The sequence below is a fragment of the Phalaenopsis equestris genome, unplaced genomic scaffold, assembly GCF_001263595.1.
Source record: "Phalaenopsis equestris unplaced genomic scaffold, ASM126359v1 Scaffold000002, whole genome shotgun sequence".
In the NCBI taxonomy this organism is placed as follows: Eukaryota; Viridiplantae; Streptophyta; class Magnoliopsida; order Asparagales; family Orchidaceae; genus Phalaenopsis; species Phalaenopsis equestris.
The window spans coordinates 18,679,390-18,700,957 of record NW_018164444.1 but is presented as its reverse complement, the minus strand read 5'-3'; the positions used below and the strand labels follow the sequence as shown (position 1 = coordinate 18,700,957).

Here is a 21,568-nt window from a genome sequence, read left to right as displayed (position 1 = left end):
GTTCGAGCGAGTTTGCCGGCGGACGAGTCAATTTAAGCCAAAATCGTGTGTGATGCAGTGAGTGCGTGAAAAGCGGCGTTCGCGAGTAATCGAGTCACAAAGGGTTCACCTAAGGCTGTTGATCCTATAGGAACTCAATTTCGGGCCCTCTACATGTTGGTCTTGAGCACTTGCAACTAAAAGTTGAGTGCTTGGAACCACTCATGAGAGTTCTTCACAAAAATGAGTCAAGAAGTGGCTTGAAATTCTACGGAAGGTGGGCTCCATCGCTAGTCCACTAGGATGGTCAATAAGAACTCCTAAAGCTAGATCCTAGGTTCTAAGAGTAGGAGACTAAGACCTCACTAAAAATGAGGTCAACAATCCTCAAACTTGCAAGAAGCAAAAAATCAACAGAGATAATAATGCAAGGCAGCATCTGGCTTAATAGCAGCAAAGCTTAAAATCAATATCAAAATGGAAGAACAATTATCAAAAATAACTCGTCAGCAATTCTGAGTCAGATTTCTTAAGTGCTTAGACTGTTGGAAATTGTGGGCAAGGAAATGAGATAAAGTTTGAAGTCTAACATTTCAGATTACAGATTCTTTAGTCACAAATCCCCTTAGTTTAATTTTTGAATGAAATGGAAATGGTTCATTTAGCTAATCATTATTATAGAGACATAGCACAGTTAGCAATTATTGGACCTGCATGTTGGACTTTGGTACAAAGAAATTTCGGTATTAGATGTAACACATGGTTTATAGACACCATTTTTGTTCAGCATAAGCTCAATTTCCTTGGTGCCTGCAGACTTTAATTGAATAATGGGTTTTACAATGACATCACAGTGATATCACTGAATCGAATTATAATATACTCATTATTTATGGCAACATATAAATTATTGAATTTTTTTCTAGTTGCTTCTAAGTGTGATTGGATACTTGGAGGCTTTAAAACTATGGCCTCCCCTTTAAAAAGGAGAGCAATTGCTATTTGATCACTAGATTTTGTCAATAGTTTAGAGAGAGAGAGAGGGAGGGAGAGGGAGGGAGAGGGAGGGAGAGGGGGGGCTTGCGAGCAAGGACAGAAAATTATCGTATTTTCTTATTATCTGAAAGACTGAAACACAATTTTTTTAATGCTGAATATCATCACTATCATGACAACCATCATTGGCCTTATTCCCAACTCAACCGTTGGTTTTATGAATCCCCCTTTAATATTTTTTTTCTTGAAACTCCCATTTCATTTATCAAACTAACATTTTTATCGTTTCTGATGCTTATCACCCGCCTTAGCTAATCTATATGTATCTATTTTATCTTTTCTAAGTATCATACTTTTCATAAAAATCATCAAAAATTATCGATTTTGTTTTGCTTGTTATACTTGTTGCATGACAGAAAATTTACGGCAATAGAGTGATGATTTAAAATCTTAGCATTGCACAAAGATCCAACATATACGCAAATGACAGGTAAAAGAAGGTAGAAGTCGCCAAAATTTTACGTAGAAAAACTCTTAAAAAACTACAGGATCTAACTCAGTAAAAGTGATCCAGCATGTAATTGTAGGTACACATGTCTACTCTTCTCTTGAAGTTGAGAAAATGAAATTACAATGTTGATGATCACAAATGGACAATATTAGTTTAGCCATAATTGTCATAATTGGGCGACAATGACTCTTAACTAAAATAACAATAATTGGCCACTAAGGTCATGATTAATTGCTACAAAGACAATAGTTAGTCGTAAGGGTTGTATTCGTTGGCTTCAATAACAGCAGTTGGTCACAGATGTTGTATTTCGAAACTGCAACAATAGTAATTGGTCACAAATGTCGTAGTTGATTGCTATAAAGACAGTAATTTGTCATAAATGTTGTAGTCGGTGATTACAATAACAACAGTTGACCATACGGGTTGTAGACAATAGTAGTTGGTCATAAATGTCATAAAAGGGTAGCCACAAAGGCATTAAAGGTTGTAGTCAGTGGTTGCAATAACAACAGTTGACCATATATTCATAGTCGGAAGCTATAACAATAATAGTTAACCACAAAGACTGTAGTTTGATCATAATGGTTGCAAGCAATGGTCGTCGAAAACTGGTGGTCGGTGTCGGCATGTGCTGACAACGTGTAGTAATTGACGATGATTGATAGTGGTCGAGGGCTATGAAGGCCGGTGGTTATTCGTTGGTTATTATCCAAAAGAGGCTAAAATTTCACTTCTTCTCTTCTCCTCCTCCCTCAAGTGAAGCTAGGGGGGCCTATTTATAGCCTTTTGGGGAGGGCCAGTTTGGTCTTTAAGAGTGCAACTTTTGTAACCACATGATCGAACGATCCATGTTGACCTCCCTTGATCATAAATGTTTTTATAAGGATTTGGTTGCCTTAATGAGCTTGGAATTTAGCGACCTTGGGCTCGTTGGATTCCTCTCGTCGAGACGCTCGATTCGACTATAAATCTATCAAATTTGGAGTTCATTAGAACATTCAGTAGATGATCCAAAGCCTCCTATTATGCTACAACAGCTTAATTTAGGCTTGGTTGGACCCAAATTGAGCTGATTTAGATATCATTAGGTTCGTCTTGCCAACCTTGTCGGTTTGACTACAAACTTGTTGAAATTAGGGCCCAGATAAGCTTAAAATTGAAATTGGAAGATCCCTTATTAAAAATTGCAATAAGATTTGTCCTTAATGAAAATTTTATTAATGCCCATTTATTTCAGGCAATTTCACCGCGTCGTCTAAAAATATACAGCCAGTATTGAAAAACATAACTTTAAACATTCCAAAAATTTATAATTTTAGGAGATTTGTGTTTTCATGGATGCTTGGTGAAGTTTTAAGGATGTCAAAATTAAGTTCAGGATGCTAAAAAATGATGAAATAACCACTTGTAGAAAAATATTTGATCATATTATTTTTGCGCTTATGGTGGCGGTGGCAGCAAGCTAGCAAAGGTCCCGTGGAGGTCGAGCAGCTGTGGTTCGAAGACAATGGTGGTGCCAGAACAGTGATGGACTGACAACGGCGGCTACCAGACTACGGTGGTCAAACGGTAGCAACAGTAGTAGCGGGGCAACAATGGTCCAATGGTGGCGGCGACAATGGTTCGGCGACGACAATGGTCCGATAGCGGCAAAGCGAACAAGCGGAAATGGTAGGTGTCTAGACTTGTAGTAATATGCATGCTCGAATGCACGTGTACATGCGTGTGAGCAAATGAACACAAAATTCTGCCCGAGAAGTAGCAGATCCTACAGGAGAGTATGAGCACAAGTGAAGGTGTAGTGGCGTATGTAGGGCATGCAGACAAGATGATGGGTTGCATGTTTAGCAATCTAGTGGCATTCTCAGGGGTGTACCCGTGGGCAGTGGTGCGGGAACAACTATAGGTGTGAGCATGGGGTGCGAGAGGGTACTGGCTAGGCTGCGGTCGTGCAGTTGCGAAAACCTGTGTGCAAGCATGCATGAGTTGTTGCACAACCTTTCGCGCGCGCTTGTGCTTCAGCGTCTGCAAGTTCGCTAGCGGAGCGAAACTCCCTAATTCAAAATTTCATCATTGTTAAGAACTTCCTTTATAAATAGCAAGTCACACCACTTCTCCACAAATTGATGTCTCTTCCAGGCTGCTTTCCCTCACTTAGATTGTTGCCTTTAGATTGTTGTTGTCTTCTTCATTCAGGTTGTCTTTTTCTTTTAGACTATTGTTATCTACCTATATTAAAGTTATTGCATTCAAGCCGTTGTGACTTACCCTTATCGAGGTAATTGTTGCCTTCCCATATCGAGGTAATTGTTCCCTTCAAGCTGTTGTGGCCTTCCCATATCGAGACTGTTGTGTCCTTCTCATATCGAGGTTGTTGTTGCCTTCAAGTTGTCGTGGCCTTCCCATATCGAGACTGTTGTGTCCTTTCCATATCGAGGTTGTTGTTGCCTTCAAGTTGTCGTGGCCTTCCCATATCGAGATTGTTGTGTCATTTCCATAGAGGTTGTTGTTGCCTTCAAGCTGGCGTGGCCTTCCCATATTAAGACTGTTGTTACCTACCCATATTAAGAATATTGCTGCCTTCAGACTACTATTGTCTACCCATATTGAGGTTGTTGTTATCTGCTCAAATTCAAGTAGTTGTTGCATATCCAAATTCAAGCAGTTGTTGTCTACCCAAATTCAGGCAGTTATTGCCTATCTAGATTCTGATAATTTTTATTTGATTATTTATGAGAAGTTGTTGACTAATGACTTTTTTGTTGTTGTAAGAATGTTGATTCCTTATAACTTGCCTAAAAAAGAAGACATAAATTATTATGATCTTTATTAGAAATCCAATATATTCAAATTGAGGTATTCCCCCCCAACAAAAGCGTAGTCATATCAAACTCTTCTGAGGCATATGCCTTCTGAATCTTGCATCTTCTGAAGCTTATAACCTTCTGAGATTTTTCTGAATGTTCATGTTAACTACTTACTCTCATGAAGTCTTTTTATTGATAAAGACATGTCCACTACCGACTTCCTGTCGAAGCTACCTTATGAGCGTGGCTTCCAAGGATATTGTAGAAGACATTGTCTATCATTTGCCCTCAAGACATTTTTCTAGTGAGTAATGTGTCCACTACTAACTTCCCATCGAGCTTATATTATGGGTGTGTCTTCTAGGATATGAGTGGAGAATAAGTCTGCTACTAAGGATGTTTGACCAATTTGAAGTCATTCATGTGTAAGTTATAAGTAATCAACAAAGAATATTTGACTAATTTGAGCTCATTTGTATAAAAGAAGTCACAAGTAATCCACCAAGGAAGTTTAACTGATTTAAGATAACTTGTATATAAGAAGTTATGAATAATCCACAAAGAATGTTTGATCAACTTAAGGACATTTGTAAATAAGAAATCATGAGTAATACATCAACAATGTTAGACACATCATACGTTGTTTGTTGAAAGTGTTCAACGACATCAACCTATGCAAACAAAATCAAATTAAGTGCGCCAAGGATGTGAGACTAGTCCTAGGTTGTTTTGCCAATAAATGTTTGACGACGTTAACTTGGGCGGACAAAGTCGAATGTGCTATTAAAGGTAGTAAGTCTGAATCATGTATATTAGGAAATTGGATATTAGACAACCTAATTAGAAAATATCATATCACATGATATTTTTTATATCAGAGTTATTACAAATCTAGAGTTGGGCATATCTATCAATAAGAAAAAGAGAAAGTTTTCCTATCACAGAATACAATCCACCAAGGATGTCTAACAAATTTTAGATCAATTATATATAAAATATTATAAGTAATCCATCAATAATTTTTAACAAATTTGAGGTCATTTGTACATAAAAACCACAAGTAATCCACAAAGGAAGTTAGACCTGTCATAGGCTGTTTGTCAGAGATGTTCAACAGCATTAACCTATGAGAACAAAGTCGACTGAAGTCCACCAAGGGTGTTAAACGTACCCCATGTTGTCCGTCGAATATGTTCGACAACATTAACCCGAGCAGATAATGTCAAACAAAATCAACCAAAAATGTCAGGCCCATCATTGGTTGTCTACTGGAGATACTCAATGGTGTTAGCATGTGTGGACAAAGCCGAATGAAATCCACCAAGAATATTAGACCTGTCCTAAATTATTTTGCCAGAAAATATTTGAGGATTTATCTTGTGCAAATAAAAATTCAAATGAAATCCACCAAGAATGTTAGACTCGTCCTAGATTGTTTTGCTCAGAAATATTCAATGACGTTAACCTGCGGAGATAAAGTAAAAAAAAAACACCAATGAAGTTGGACCAGTCATAGGTTATTTTGTCGGATATATTCAACGACGTAAACCTGTGAGGATAAAATCGAAAAAAATCTACCAAAGAAGTTAAACACACATAGGATGTTTTGTTGGATATGTTCAAAAATATTAACCTGTGTAGACAAATTCAAAAGAAATCTACCAAGGATGTTAAATTTATCTCAGTTTGTTTTGTCATATATATTCAACGGTGTTAATCTACGCAAACGAAGTTGGAAGAAATCCACTAAAAATTTTTAATTTATTCTAGGTTGTTGGTCAGATATTTTGCTCGACGATTTTAACCTACATGGAAGAGATCAAATCGAGTCCTCTTGAGATCAATTAAACCCATAATGATATACCAAAAATGTTCTATATTTCTCAATTAAAGCATTAAGTCGAGATGAATCATATTTTTTCTTGAAAATATAGTTGCAATCATATTCAAAAAAATATATTTGAAACTTCTTTCTTGTTACTTTTGGATTTGTTGCCTCCTAGTTGGGGAGATATCCACACAAGTTGAATAATTTTGCATAAATCGACCAATACATCCTTATCAAATTAGTTTTAAATTTATTCTTTAAGTTGATAAATGATAACATGCTTCAGTGGTATGATCATGACTTTAGTAAAAGTGCACCCTGATTGGGAGGTCAATAAGGGAGATAGGTGTGTGTAACTCACAATATTGAGGAGGTTAGATTCTTAACAAGGTTGATTCTAAACTTCAGTATGAGGAGGGAGTACTGAAAGAATATTTTCTAGCCAGGCTTCTCCAGTCAATGGTTGATTCTACACTTCAGTAAGCTTCACCAGTTAACACCTATGTCAATTATCGAGCCTCGTAAAAGAGTTGAAGAATTTCATTTTGAGATTCTTTCATTATCAGGACATGGTCTTCAATGGATAGATAAGACTTTGCTTCATCAATAGAGTAATGTTCATCCAACAAAAGAGAAGCGGAGGCCTAGCGTTATGGCTTTGACATCATCACCTAGAATGGTGGCCGTCAAGAGCAGATGACTCTCTTGTTGCGAGAGTTATGCTTAAAAGCCATCAAGGTGGGATTGTATTCCCAAAGTACGTGAATTATTTGATACATCTAGATACAAGCAACGAGTGATGTAACTAAGCAAATGTACTATTCTAGTTGTGAATATTGCAGTCCCATTTCACGTAAAAAATTATAAGTTGAAAATCAGTATAAACAATTATATCTTGAACTCTGCAATCAATGGAAAGCCTAAACCCAAAATGAGGGCTTCATACTCAACAATGTTTATTTATTGCAGAAAATTTAAGGTCAATTCTATATTCCAAAATGTCTTGCTCAAGAGAAATAAACAAAACACGAGCTCCAACTTTAGAGGCTCCATTGACATACAAAGTCCATGGGGAAAATTTTGAAGTCGGAATAAATTCCTCAATATGGGCGAGGATTGTATATTCAACCTCAAAATCAACAAGCATTTATGACTTGATAATAGATCTCAGCAAGAAACGGGTGTCAGACTCCCTTAGGAGTGAATAAAACCAAGTACGTGCTAAGCCTTTATAAATAATAAAAAAAACTAGACAAAGGAACACGTTAGAAGGTCCTTGTATGTACATGATTGTTCTAAAATAATCAACGTGTTCATATGAGTCAGATGTCCCATCATAAGTATCAATGTTTTGAAGCTTAAACCATATTAGAATATGGTGTTGAAGGATTATTAAATCCAAAGGAAAAGACACTTAAGAACTACACCGAATAGAAAAATTACTTTTATATCTTAAAAGGAACTCTTATAATACTAGACTTCGTAACTCAATATGAGATCGAGCTAAGTTCTCCACACGTGTTGAAAGTTTACTGCTAGACTTGGCCACATGGGATGAATGTGTAGAGCTAGCAACATCCAAGATGTTAGTTTCATGAGGAGGAATTTCAACGTGTGGTGGGATTATAACTATGTATCTATAATTAGTGAATTTTGAGGTGATTGCGCCTCTCAAGTTTTCACTGCTGTTGGTTTTCAAGCCTCACATAAAAATCTCACATTTTGAGATTTATGCATTCTTCATACAAGATCATCAAGAGGTGCAAAGGAGACTCATTTGATAGTTGGTGATGGAAACAAAGTAGAGGCTTACCGTCACACTTTGAGACCGTGCCTTGGAATGGTAAGTACTAGAGCAAGAAGCTTACGTATTACGTTTGCCAGTTATTGAAGAAGTGTAGATTTTTATTAACGAAACTTCATTTCCCACAGACGACGTCAAACTATTGTGTCATAAAATTCATCGCCGTAGAGTAATGATTCAACATCTTAACGCTGCACGAAGATACAACGCACAAAAATAAAAAAAATAGCATGAGACCTACGCGAGCAATTTTATTCCTTGACTTAGGAGGGGACAGCCATGATAGTGAGAGATTTGAACTATTTTCTGGATGATTGTAAGGGATTTTTGAAGCAGGATTTGAGGGAAATTTAATAATATACAGACAACACTCTGATTATTAAGACGAGGATTGAGTGGGATGATGGAGCTAGCCCAGATGGTGGAGGATAATAACTAATGAAAAAGGCCAACAGGAGCAGCATAGATGAAGCATTGTCGAACGGCTACAACCATGACGATACCAAAAGCTCAAACAGTAGAAGTCCAAACGGAGGCCGCACGGGACAAGAATAATGGGACATGACCAGAAACAACACTCAATTGCCTTATAGAGACAAATTCTGGAGAAGCAAACAAAGGGATTATATTTTCAATGTGATGAAAAGTTTAACCTCAGGACACCGTTGCAAGGAAACAAAATTACAAGTTCTCACAGTGCATGACGAGGAGGTAGAGGATGAAGAAATAGTGATAACTGTGCTGGAGGGTGAGAAACACTCTCATTTTCCCACCTTGAGGATGATGCCTAACTTATGAACAATTTTATCTTTTGTACGCCGAAGAGCAGTTTAGCTTTTATTATTATTATTATTATTATTATTGAGTATAAAAATGTTTGATATATCTAAGGTCAGGTTTATGCATGAGATTGAGTTGTGAATCTTAGGTTTAAGGTTTGAGAGAGACTTATCGAGTATTAATATGTCAACTTGGAGTTCATTGACCACTCAATTGAAAATACAAAGCCTCCCATTATGCTTCAACGACTTGATTGGACCCAGATTGAACCTATTTTGATATCATTGGGTTTGTCTTATCGAGACAATCAATTTGACTATAATTATTGAGTATAAAAAGGTTTGATATATCTAAGGTCAGGTTTATGCATGAGATTGAGTTGTGAATCTTAGATTTAAAGTTTGGGAGAGACTTATCGAGTATCAATATGTCAACTTGGAGTTCATTAACCACTCAATTGAAAATACAAAGACTCCCATTATGCTTCAACGACTTGATTGGACCCAGATTGAACTCATTTTGATATCATTGAGTTTGTATTATCGAGACAATCAATTTGACTATAAACTTGCTGAAATCAATGCCCAAATGGTTTTGAATTTGAATTTTGAAGATCCCTAATAAAAAATACATTGAGAATCGTGCTTGATAAAAATTTGTTTATGACACATCAATACTACTTGAAAAGATTCTAGTTCTACTTCGGTCAAGATAATGATCAATAGCATTCAATTTTTATTGGTATTTAAAATATTTATTTTTCTTTCATGACCTTGTGTAGCTCCTTCCTCTATCAAGTTCACTTATTAATGCTCCATCAAGTTCACTTATTAATGCGTTGTCTATTTAAAAAATCCCCTAAGGTAATCTTTTTAACAAAACTTATCTTATCGTCTCCATCCCATACCCATTTTGGTCGAACTAATAAATTATAAATTTTCACTCGTAATAATCTAGCTTAAAAGATTAATAAAATCTAATAACTTGAATTCCATCACACTATTTCAAAATAGTTATTTCCTTCAATGGTTTTCTTTATACTCTCAAAGTATACATCCATAAATATAACTCTATGTTATAAGGCTAAACTCTCTTCTGCAATCACCCAAAATCACTAAATTGTTATCCACATGCAAATTCTTATATTAAAGCTAGATTCAACCCCACATATTTAGGTTGTTCTAACAACTCTTGCATTATAGCTAGACTAGTTCGTAGTACCACTACTATTATTGCTATATTAATATGGGACACTCAGCAATGCCACAAAATCCAAAGCTGATAATTCAAGAGATGCTAATGAACTAATTCCACTACCTCCTCATTGGATACTAGAATTCCAAGCAAATGCTCAGTCATTACTCTTTAATAAAAGAGTTTAATCAATATTGAGAGAGTTTGCATGATACGAAACATGCATTAAGATTATAATTAGATTAAAATGAAAAATAATAATATTGATTTCATTTTTGTTAAGATTATCTTTTATTTTAGTTATATGATAAGATTTATATACAATTATACTTATTACGATTATCTTGATATAAATTTTAGTTAATTCAAATTATTGATGTACTCTTATTTCATTGGATAAGAATATGAAGTAAAAAAAAAAAAAAACTCAATTTATTACTAAATGAAAATTAAAGAGAACCCTCATTTTTCTCTTAAATTCACACTCCTATCACTCGTAATATTCTCCCCCCAATTGAAAATCCCATACCATCAACTTTGTCAAACTCCTTCAGCCCCTTCCAATCCTTAATTCTCACACCTATGCAATTTCTAAAGAGCAATAACCTTTGATTCTCAAAATTCCCACTCTTCCAAGATTCCTTGCTTTTAAGAGTTAAGTTCTAGTGCATAATTTAAATGTTGGCCAGGCCTAAATCTGCTATTAAATTTGATACATAAAAAATGAGAATTTCTGGATGAAAAGATAAGAGAATTGGTAAGCATAAATATAATAAGAAGAATAAATATTAATTGCTCAGAAGAAATTAAATGGAAATGAGTAAAATTCAAGAATATTGGGAAAACTTATAAATTATTGTATGCTAGGAATAAGATTAGGATAATAAAGGATGAGGAGTTTGAGATAAAATTGTTGATGTGAATAGGAATTGGAGGAAGATGATTACCATTAGGATTATTATTAAAAAGATATTACAAAACTAGTCAATATTTATGCTCATCAAGTTAGACTAAAAGTTAGTTTACAAAATTAATTTTGAGAGAGATAGAAGAACTATTAATAATATATACTTGATGAAGAAACGATATTAATGGACATGATTTCAGGAGTAAATATGTTCTAGTAGAATGAACTATGAAAAGATTCATGGATATTGCAGATTATGAGGCATAAATTAAACTGGAGAAGTAAAATTTTATTTTGCAATGGCTTATAATTTTACAATAACAAATAAATATTCCAAAAAACAAGAATAACTTTTAATTTCTTACCAAAATGGGGCCAAAAAATAAAAATAAAAAAAAATAATTTTTTCTTATTTGGAAGGAATGAAAAATTTTCTTGCAACAAGTACAAGGTGATTTTAAGAGGTCATGTTACATGCGGTAGCAAAATGATGACTTAAATGACAATCAACACTCTGAAAACTCACTTATTCATTCATAAAGTGAAGATATAAACAGAACCATAAACATACCTGAGGCAAAGATGTGATGAAACTCCAGAACATGGCATTCTGAGGGGAGATCCCCTGTGATGCAAGAACCATACTAACAGCTAAACCTTCAGGTATATTATGCACAGCTATTGCTAGAGTCACAAAAAGTCCTTGATTAACCCCTTTTGAACCAGCAAATGACACCCCAACCCCTGAACCTTCGCCAAAGGAATGCAATGTCATTATTCCAATGACCAATATAGCCTTACTCGCATTAGCACCTTTTATGTCTAGCATGCTTACTTCACCAAATCTTTCAAGAACCTGGAAAGAAATTGTTTCAGCATAATTTCAGATTGCCTCTAGTCCTCTAAAATAGATGCATTCCATAATTCTAGTAAAACATGGCAGTAGCGCGTAACTTAGTAAAAGATATACGTGCAAAAAGGTTATCAAATCACATAAAGACTAAGCCTAATGTCACCTCCCAAAAGAGCTCTTATGGGAGATGACAAGTGGTATCAGAGCAGATTACTGTCTACCAGGTGTGTAGACTCTCCATGGTCCAGTGGGACCCTCGGTGGAGCCGATCCGTGACGGGGTGTCACGTGATTGGGTGGGGTGGGGGAGAATGTCACGAACAAATAGTCCCACATCGGCTAGGTGTAGGGCCGAAAACAGTATTTAAGTCCTGGGCTGCCCACCTCTCTTAAGAGCTCTTTTGGGAAGTGACACTAAGCTATATATCAAAAATAAAGCTTAATCGATCCCTTCAAAAACTTAGAGCACCCATGACAGCTGATACAAGGAAGCATAACTTGTTATACCTCTCATAGAATCGTAGTGATTTTTAAGAACACCATGAGGAAATAAATGGATTTATGCAACCACCTATTGTCTTGTTCATTAACCTCAGTATTCTAAACAGATAAGTTCCATTGGGGTAGGCGGGTGACACTGTGTGTGCCTGGCCATTGGATTTATAAAAAGGAAAAAAAAATGAAAACGCCTGCATATTCCTGCAATAAGCATATTGCAAGGAAATGCAATAAAAGATGCACAAGAAACCGAGTTTGGAATACAACATTAATAGGATTGAAAATGAAATGTATATTGGTCTTATGATTCAAAGAAACTAAAGCTATACGAAAAAGCCGTCTGATCAGTTTGCTACTTTAGAGACAAGTTTGTGGAGTTAATAGAAGCTATACTAGAAAGCTAATCAATCTGCATGATAGGATATATTAACGCTATGGAATAACGAAAGAAATTTGAAAACAAAATTTGCAAAGATAAAGTCTAAAAGGTAAAATAAATAAATAAATAAAGGGGCATTACACATAGCACACAATTCTTATATATTTACATACCTCAAACGTAAACTTTCATATGTACACACATAGCACTCAAATCTTCAATATCACATAAAAAATAGCACTATTATCATTATTTATAAGTGAAATACACATTTTCATGCATAGATTTAAAGCACCAAAGTGCTATGTATGAAAATTTCCCATAAATAAAATGAAACAAAAGCACGGATAAATACCTTCTTACAAAGTAAAATAAAAACCGCTCCACTTATAATTCCGATAACCACCAAATTGCAACCACCATAGCTCTGCCCTTCCTGCACCAAATCAAAGCTAGCAGCCAGCATAACTCCAGCAGCCAAACCATTGCAAACACCTGCCCATTCAGGCTCTAACTCCACAAAGAAAAAAGGAACTGCACCCAAGCCTGTTGCAGCAGCCATGGCAAGGGTAAGCCAAGCAACTGTAAAAACTGAAACTTTGTTGCTACCAACTTTCCTCTCATCAAATCCTTCAAAAAGAACCCCGAGACTATGAAGTCCAACCTCTTTGCCCGTCCCATCAATAACTGTGCTCTCTATATCCCTCCGAGGAGCACTTATCGTCCTTTGAACTATCATGTCTGATTTTGCAATAGCAGAACTACTTGCTAAAATAGTTATAAGCAATGACGAAATAAGAATTTGCAAACTTGAGGCCATCTTTTCAGACTTTCTGTACAGGATGAAATTAAATGTTGCCTTTCTTCAAAAGCATTAATCTTGTCAAATATCCATAAGATAAACAAGAAGATCCTTGTTTAAGGCAATTAGGTCAACAAAGCACTACATGATCCTCACATGCATATATAAAAAGCACATATTTGACTGAATCTGTTCTTCTCCCTGATGTTGATGCCATGAACACTGCCTGGTGAAATAGAACACTATATATGGGGATGCAATGTCGCAGAGGATTTATCTGAATTTAGCACAAATGATACCTTCATTTATAGAAATATTAACTCCAATTATAACTTTATGTACTGCTTTAAGCCTTTGAGCAAAATAAAGCAGGTGAGACCAAGAATAAACGCTTAAATACCGATAAATTAGGACCTACTATAGAAGATTTTGAGAAAAAAATTTCAAATTTTGAAACCAAGCCAAACCATGGAGCTCCTCAATCTGATGAGCAATGTAGCAATAATCAATTTATTCTTATAATCTAAGAAGGTCCTTGAATTAGCTGCAAAATTGATAAGGAAAGAAAAGGGCACATTAGACAGAATTACAACAGATAATTACAGATCTAAATAGCATAACAAATCAAATAACTCATCAAAAGAAGAAACAGTAAATAACAATCTAAAAAGAATGATACTATTCTAAACAAAAAGATGCGCAGAATAAATTCAGTCCTGACAACTAGAATATGAAAACTAAAAGCAATTTTCTTCAAGTCAACATGAGATGACACAACAAACAAAATTCACAAAAGAATTTCCGAAAACCCTAGCTTTTGAATCTCTACAACTAATATATCATCACAAAACCCTTAGGGGGTTCTTGATAGCAGGATTTAACCAGAATTTACGGTTAATCTTGCCAAATAGTCACAAAGATGAAAATAAATCCTTTTCAAACTGATGTTTCACCTACGCTCCGGTGTAAATCGCGGATTCAGTAAAGCCGGTAGTTCAGCGGATTTAGGAGATTTGCACCAAAGCCCCCACCGCCGATCTCCTCCCTCTATCCGTCACACGCCGATGGTTCCGTCGATTCCTTATCCAGCAACGACTGGTCGATATATCCTAAATTTGGGAACGAGCGGAAGGAGGAGAAAGGCAATGGCCAGCGTGTTACCGTAATTTACTAGCCCTACTTAAATCGAAATCCTAGAACAACGGTTAAAACAACAAGATACCTCGAAGATCTTAACACCGATCGACTAATCGGACCAGTTCGGCTTCTGCAGAAGGACCAACTCCAAAAAATCTAGAATTACTCTCCAATGAACAAGAATTGCAAAAAAAAATATATCAAGACCTGTTTCAAGGAGATGACTTCACGTCCCCACGATCGCCATGGAAAGATAAAACGCGGACAAAGTAACGGCAAAATATTATATAAAATACCAGAAAGGTATAATAAATTAATGGCGTGGTAGAAATTGTACGAAGGAAAGGAGTAAAACCAGCGGAAAAACAAGTTCTCTGAAAACAGCTTACCGTGAGGGAGTCAACTTTGTTCAGCGGATTTTCGAAGCGAAGAAGATTGCAGAAGAAGATCTGAGCCTGGTAGAACAAGTCAACCAAACCAGATGTCGCTTAACGGCGACCTGGCGTTAGAATTAAAGAAGAACTAGCAGGAGTTTATAGATGCTGCATCTGCTGATATTTTTGGTGAATTTGTGGAAGAAACGCTGTTAGGATTTTAATTTGACTTTAATGTATCTAGCCATTAAGCTAATAATTCACTGGTGATTATCAATGCACACTTTTCTTTTGAATTAAAGAAAATGAAATAATAAATTTGATGTATATTATTTCAGTAATAATAGTTGAAATAGACTGCTAATGTTTTAGTTGATTGTTATGATAGTAGTTCATTGTGAATGTTGTAGATGGTGATTGTAGTGCTAGCTTGTCATCGATCTCGTAGTAAAAAATCACGATAGCAGTTGGTCATGAGGGTCGTGGATAGCTGCTTTAGGAGCGTTAGTTGGCTATAGATGTTGTAAGAAGGAGCTGCGAGTCACATTGACCGTAGTTGGTCACATAAATTATAGTAGTGATTATGATAACATTTATAGGTCACAGAGCCTGTTGTTGGAAGTGCATGAGTTGTAGATTGTATAGGTTGTAGTTGGTCAAATTGGATATAGTAAGGAGTTTTAATAACATCCTTAGGCCATATAAGCTGAAGTTGGGAAATGCATAAACCGTGATAACGTCAATCATATATTCATTTCATTCAACTTGACCAAATATACATGCATTTAAATAATGCATAATTGTAGTCTTATTAAAAATTTATGATCATCACAATGATGTGACCGGAAAATAAAATGTGCATATAATCAAAAAAGAATTGTCCAATCAAATTTAGTAACAATAAATGAATTTGGTTTAGAGTTTTACAGCTTAAAAATAAGAGAACTCATCCCAAACTTAGGTTTAAAAGAGCACCTAATTGTTATGATTATTATTTTATAATTTATTGTTCAATTATTAAATATCCTTTTTTTGTCTTTTTGATTACATTTTAATAATTTTTAAAATCAAATCCTAATTATGTGAGATAGGCTAGTCAAATTTATGCGATTTATAAAGAAAAAAGTGATGTTTAATAATAGAATAAGCAACTATAAATATTAATGATAACAATGACTAACATTGAAAGTAGTGAAAGCATGAGAAAAATAAAAACAAGGCACCTTAATTTGAGGAAAGCACTTTTATTTTTAAACCATGCTTTAGTCTTATCAAAATCAAATTCATTCATAATTATTAAATTTTAATTAAATAATTATCCTCCGATTTATATGTTCTTTCTATTTGTCGATCATATCGTTATGATGACTATACATTTTTAGTAAAATAATCACAATGTATTATTTAAAAATATATAAATTTTATGAAGTTGAATGAAATGAACATGCGAGTAATATATGCTATATAAATTACTTATATGTGCATGTTGACTATGATAGAATTAATCTTCTTATAACACTGACTGACGGCACTAAGGTATTCGCGCATCTAAATGAAAAAAATAATTAATATTGATATACTTTAATTGATAAAATTTTTAAAATGGTACTTGTTTGACATCTATATAAAAATATAGATATGTATTAATATAATAACAAACGATAAATATATATAATATGTTATTTTGAATTAGAAATTATGAGTCAAAACAGTGCTACAAGTTCATCATTCCACCTAAAGTTTCAGAGGAAAGAAAAAGAAAATGAACTTCATAAATTCTCCATAAATCAACCAATCATACATCATACACAGCAAAACTAAACATTCCAAACTCTAAAACTGAGAAAACCATCTCACTACTAAAATACACAACACCAGTTCGTATGATTATCAGCCATAACAAAAATTCTAAAAAAAGAATAAAAAGATCTGATTCTTTTCCTCTAGGCACAGAATTTCAGCACAACAAATTGTACAGAAACAATGCTTGCTGAACTATATTTTCATTTTATCTACAGAAAGAAAAATATACGTTACAAATTATACAACTCATCAGCGAGGAGTAATGGGAGGAATCACACTACTGATGAGGTTACTGCCGGAGACGTCGGACGACACGTAAGGCTGAGTTTCCACCAGCGATGATGATTCCGGCACCGCCTTCGCATCCTTAAACCCTCCAACCACAGATTCTAATGGGGAAGTATCTGTTTCTGGAGTCATGCGCCATAAGATATCGAGCTCTCTGACTACTTCAGGCATAGAAGGCCTCGAATCAGTCTCATCTTGGCAGCACCGAAGAGCCAATGAGATGAACTTCTCGACGCAGTCCGAAGGGTATGAACCCATGCGGCTATCGATGGCTGAGAAAATCATGCCGGACTGATATGCCAATGTAACCTGCAAACATGAGAGTGCATGTTGGTCTATGATTATATTGAAGAAATGCCAAAATGTCTTGTTAAGTTATTCGTATTTCATCTAGATTGAGTATGTTCCGAGGTTGCGAAATTGTACTGAATATTTATACGGGTTGAGATAAATATTAAGAATATTTTAATATGGTTTAAATGATGTCATGATGATGCATTTATGATATTTTTATCAATTTAATATATAATAATATTGAAATCCAAGACATGTTACTCTTGAATGTTTTGAATTAGAAGTGTAAAACGGGTCTTGAGAGATCAAACTGGCATCAGCTTGAGCTCGAGCTTTATTCTACGAGTTTGAGCCGGCTTGATTAATATAAAAGAGAGAAAATAATATTAATTTAAACTAGTGTTATTATAACACTATTATAAAATGATAAATAGAATGAACAATTAAGAGATAAACAATAAGAAATAATTTAATATAAAATAAAATATCATTTTAATATTTTTAATAATTTAAATATAAAAGCCTTGAAATTTTGAGTATTTTTTCTATTAATTATTTTTTTAACTAGACTGCTCATGAGCCAAGGAGTCGAGTTGAGACTGGCTTGAGCTTTTGCCTTGTGAGATCATAGAGCTCCATTCACGAGCCACTTAACAAACCGAGCTCTAGCTGGTTCACGAGAGGGCTTGGCTCAGTTACACCTCTATTTTGAATTTTATTCTAAGTCAAAATGTTAGACATGATATTTAATTAGTTTTTCTGTTTTTAATATAAATCTTTTATTTCTAGCCATTCAAAAAAAACTAAAAAAAAAGATCAATGTTAGAACAAGTTGGTCGACTTTTCACCGTCAATTCTAGCTGGTTTTGTGAGAATTCCATTTTTGAGTTGGTCAAAGAGGCTAGAGAATCGGTTTACATTTAAACCGGTCGAACTAGCAGTCTGATCTGAATAAAAGAAAAAAGGACATAATCATGAAAAATGCACAAAAGAAATGCATACCTCCCGAACTATATTTTTTCCATGCAAAATTGGTTGTCTCCCAGTCAATAGTTCTAAAAACACTACTCCAAGGCTGTAGACATCACTTTTGTCAGTCAGCTTGTGAGTTAAGAAATATTCTGGGTCAAGGTAACCCTGCATAGAAATCACATTTATAAGCACATAGTTACAAGTAACCTTAAGAAAATATGAAGCATATAGTTGCAAGTAAGCTTAAGAGAATACAAGGATTAAAAAATTTGTTTTTCATGAATAATATAGCCACAAATAAATTTTGAGTTGATACCATGTATGCCACATGGAACTATCTACACTAGAGGAAACGAAATTGACAAGGTTTCGCTGTTATTCCTACTGAAGCAACAATTTCTAACTGGTTTTTTATGTATATTAGTTTTCAAGATTTTAATATTTCATGTCAGGACAGATTCTCTGACATTGTTCTCAAGAATAGGCTTGCTTTGTATCCGTAGGCTCTTAAGGTAAGCTTGTGTTTTGGAAGCTCGATAGCATTAAGGAGCATATGACAACCAAATTTCACCATGTTGAGATGGTTTTATTTTTAGGACACTTATATCCTCAACATTCTTGTTTCATTGCCATCTACTTATGTTTGATGGTGTATTTTATTTTCTCTCTTTTGCAATTTTCTAAAATTGTTTGATATTGTGCTTATTTCATTGACTGATTATAAAATATTTTACTTTATAAAATTACTTCCTGTCTATTATAACTAAATCATAACACTATAAAAATATCAAACTAACTTTAGAATGATAAAGAAATCAATAGCATATAAAAAGCTACAACTAAATCAACCTTACCGGGGTACCCTTCACCACAGTTGACACATGACCGGGCAGATCACCTTCAATATTAGGTGCTGGTGCAAGTCGTGACAGTCCAAAATCAGCAACCTTAGCAACAAACCTCGAATCTAACAATATATTGCTTGCTTTGATATCGCGATGGAAAATAGGGGGATCCGCTTCTGTATGCAAGTATAATATGCCCCTTGCAGAGCCCAACGCAATGCTCAGCCTCATTGCAAAGCTCAAAGCCTCCTTGGATTTAGCTGTTATACCACAAAATCCGACTTTGAAAAAAAAGAAGAGAATTTATTGGGTACATTTATAAAAAAAAAAAAGAGGAAATCAAAATTAAAACTCTATTTTTTTTAACAACCCATTTCATAAAATGGCTATGAAACAATTAAAAGAACAAGTGATTCTCACCAGATAGGTGATCACGCAATGTACCATTTGGCATGAACTCATACACCAACATCTGCACGCAACAAATTTGTACTCAAATAAGAAACGAAGTGCAAAGCAATACTGTTGAATGATTCAAACCAACAATTATCGACCGTGATACCAAACAAAGATAAAGAGTAACAAGTTCCAGTCAGGCATTGGTAGAGCAGGAAGCAATTCTACATAGTTGATAATAAAAAAACCATCAAACAACTCTCTGAAGCCATAACAAACAACAACAACAACAACAACAACAAACAACAACAACAACAACAAGCCTATATCCCACTAAGTGGGGTCGGCTGCATGAATCCTTTTTCTCCATTGCGTCATATTAAGTGTCATATTTTCATTTAACTCTAACAGATTAAGATCATTTTTTATACAATATGCCCAAGTCTTTTAGGTCTACCTCTGTCTTTCTTAACATAAGTGGAATCTAAAACATCTACTCCTAACAAGATCATCAAATGGTCAACATTTAATGTGATCAAACCATCTAAGATGATTCTATCTAATCTTGCCCACCACTGGAACCATACCAACCCTATCATGAATATATTAATTTCGCATTTTGTCTCTAAGTGTCAAGCCACTCATCCACCTAAGCATTCACCTAAGCATTCCTTCCCATCTCAACAACACTTAACTTTGTTTTATGCTTCTCTTTTAAAGGCTAACATTCTATGCCACAGAGCTTTGCAGGTCTCACCACCATCTTATTAAATTTTCCTTTTAGTCTAAGCGGTAATAATATTTCACTAAAATTTCAGCACAACAACATCAAGGGTTTATCCAGCTGCATGCCGATCAAATCAGATGTTATTAATTCATCAGAACTTCGCCTCAACTAAAATAATTTCATCATTGAAGCAAGACAAGGATTGTTGGAAATTGTAGGACATGCATAATATTTCATTTTTTTTTATCAATAAAAGTACATACCATCTCTTCCAACAAAAACAACAAAAAAAAATCAGAATTTAAAAAAAAAAGGAAAAGCAAGCCTAAAACAGTGGAATTAAATACCAAAGAAATTGAGAGGTTGAGAAATTAAAGGTGATGGATAAGATTGGCAAGAGGAACAGAGAAAGGGAGTGGGAGCAGCAATAAAGTAACTTGTTTCAGGCCTAGTCAATATTTCATTTTTTTTTTATCAATAAAAGTACATATCATCTCTTCCAACAAAAACAACAAAAAAATCAGCACTTAAAAAAGGAAAAGCAAGCCTAAAACAGCGGAATTAAATACCCAAGAAATTGAATGATTGAGAAATTAAAGGAGATCGATAGCATGGGCAAGGGGAACAGGGAAAGGGAGTGGAAGCAGCAATAAAGTAAGAATGTTTCAGGCCTCGTCATGCTCGAGTAATATAAGTCATGTCCCGTTAATCCCACACACATCCTATATATTTTTTACTTTCAACACTATTTTCATAGATTAATGTTTCTCATTTTAGGAGAAACTTCAACCCATTAAATATAACAATCATTTAATGATTCGAGAAGAAAGCCAAATTTTGCTTCCAAATATTCCCCCCATCTGTAAAACAAAACTGGTAGTTCGTTGCAAACAGTCTTTTAGTTATAATGATAAACCATATTTTTTATATAAATGATTTACAGGTAACAAAACCCTCATCATGGCTTGGACATAAGTCCACTAATTAACTACAACTTTATGTCGTAAATTTATATTAAAATAAATAAATCTTTTTTGGAATTGAATTAAACCTCAATCCTTATGATGAATAATTTTTGTACAATACATTTACTATACAAAATTGAATGTGTCGCATCGTCTTTAATATGCTCAACGGTGCAACATTTAAGTTGCATTAAACTTGTTCATGTTTCTCTTGTGAAATATTCATAAGAAAACAAGTTAACTCCCACACACCTTATATGATAATCCACAGACAACACTTTCCCTAAAAGAAGTCGAAGCAATAGATCCGGTTTACGTTACATAAGAAGTAAACTAGATATTGACATTAATCTCGAGAATTATCATATAAATAATTCAAATGTTTTATTTGAAAGATATTTGAGAAATAACTCGTTTTGTTATGAAT

At 34.6% G+C, this 21,568-nt stretch overlaps 2 protein-coding genes across 14 annotated transcripts in view; both read right to left on the bottom strand.

The window, feature by feature from the left end:
* The window catches only part of LOC110025238 (putative zinc transporter At3g08650), a 23,791-nt gene extending 8,751 nt beyond the window's left edge, over positions 1-15,040 (bottom strand). The window contains exons 1-4 of one of the 9 annotated variants that reach the window (XM_020725615.1): positions 14,867-15,040; positions 13,741-13,884; positions 12,894-13,639; positions 11,381-11,665 (exon numbers count right to left, since the gene is read on the bottom strand). In XM_020725615.1, the coding sequence (XP_020581274.1) occupies positions 11,381-11,665; positions 12,894-13,358 (750 nt within the window). In that variant the 5' untranslated portion in view covers positions 13,359-13,639; positions 13,741-13,884; positions 14,867-15,040. Of the gene's footprint in view, positions 1-11,380; positions 11,666-12,893; positions 13,885-14,293; positions 14,537-14,562; positions 14,622-14,684; positions 14,771-14,866 lie in introns of those variants that run through there. The other 8 variants (XM_020725661.1, XM_020725625.1, XM_020725642.1 and 5 more) reach the window with 8 other exon arrangements.
* A 1,640-nt stretch (positions 15,041-16,680) lies between these two features.
* Positions 16,681-21,568, bottom strand: part of LOC110021246 (probable LRR receptor-like serine/threonine-protein kinase At1g06840) — a 44,326-nt gene continuing 39,438 nt past the window's right edge. For all 5 annotated transcript variants that reach the window (XM_020719679.1, XM_020719673.1, XM_020719667.1 and 2 more), the window contains exons 18-21: positions 19,474-19,525; positions 19,063-19,313; positions 18,239-18,373; positions 16,681-17,251 (exon numbers count right to left, since the gene is read on the bottom strand). In XM_020719679.1, coding sequence (XP_020575338.1) covers positions 16,904-17,251; positions 18,239-18,373; positions 19,063-19,313; positions 19,474-19,525 — 786 coding nt within the window. In that variant the 3' untranslated portion in view covers positions 16,681-16,903. The remainder of the gene's footprint in view (positions 17,252-18,238; positions 18,374-19,062; positions 19,314-19,473; positions 19,526-21,568) is intronic.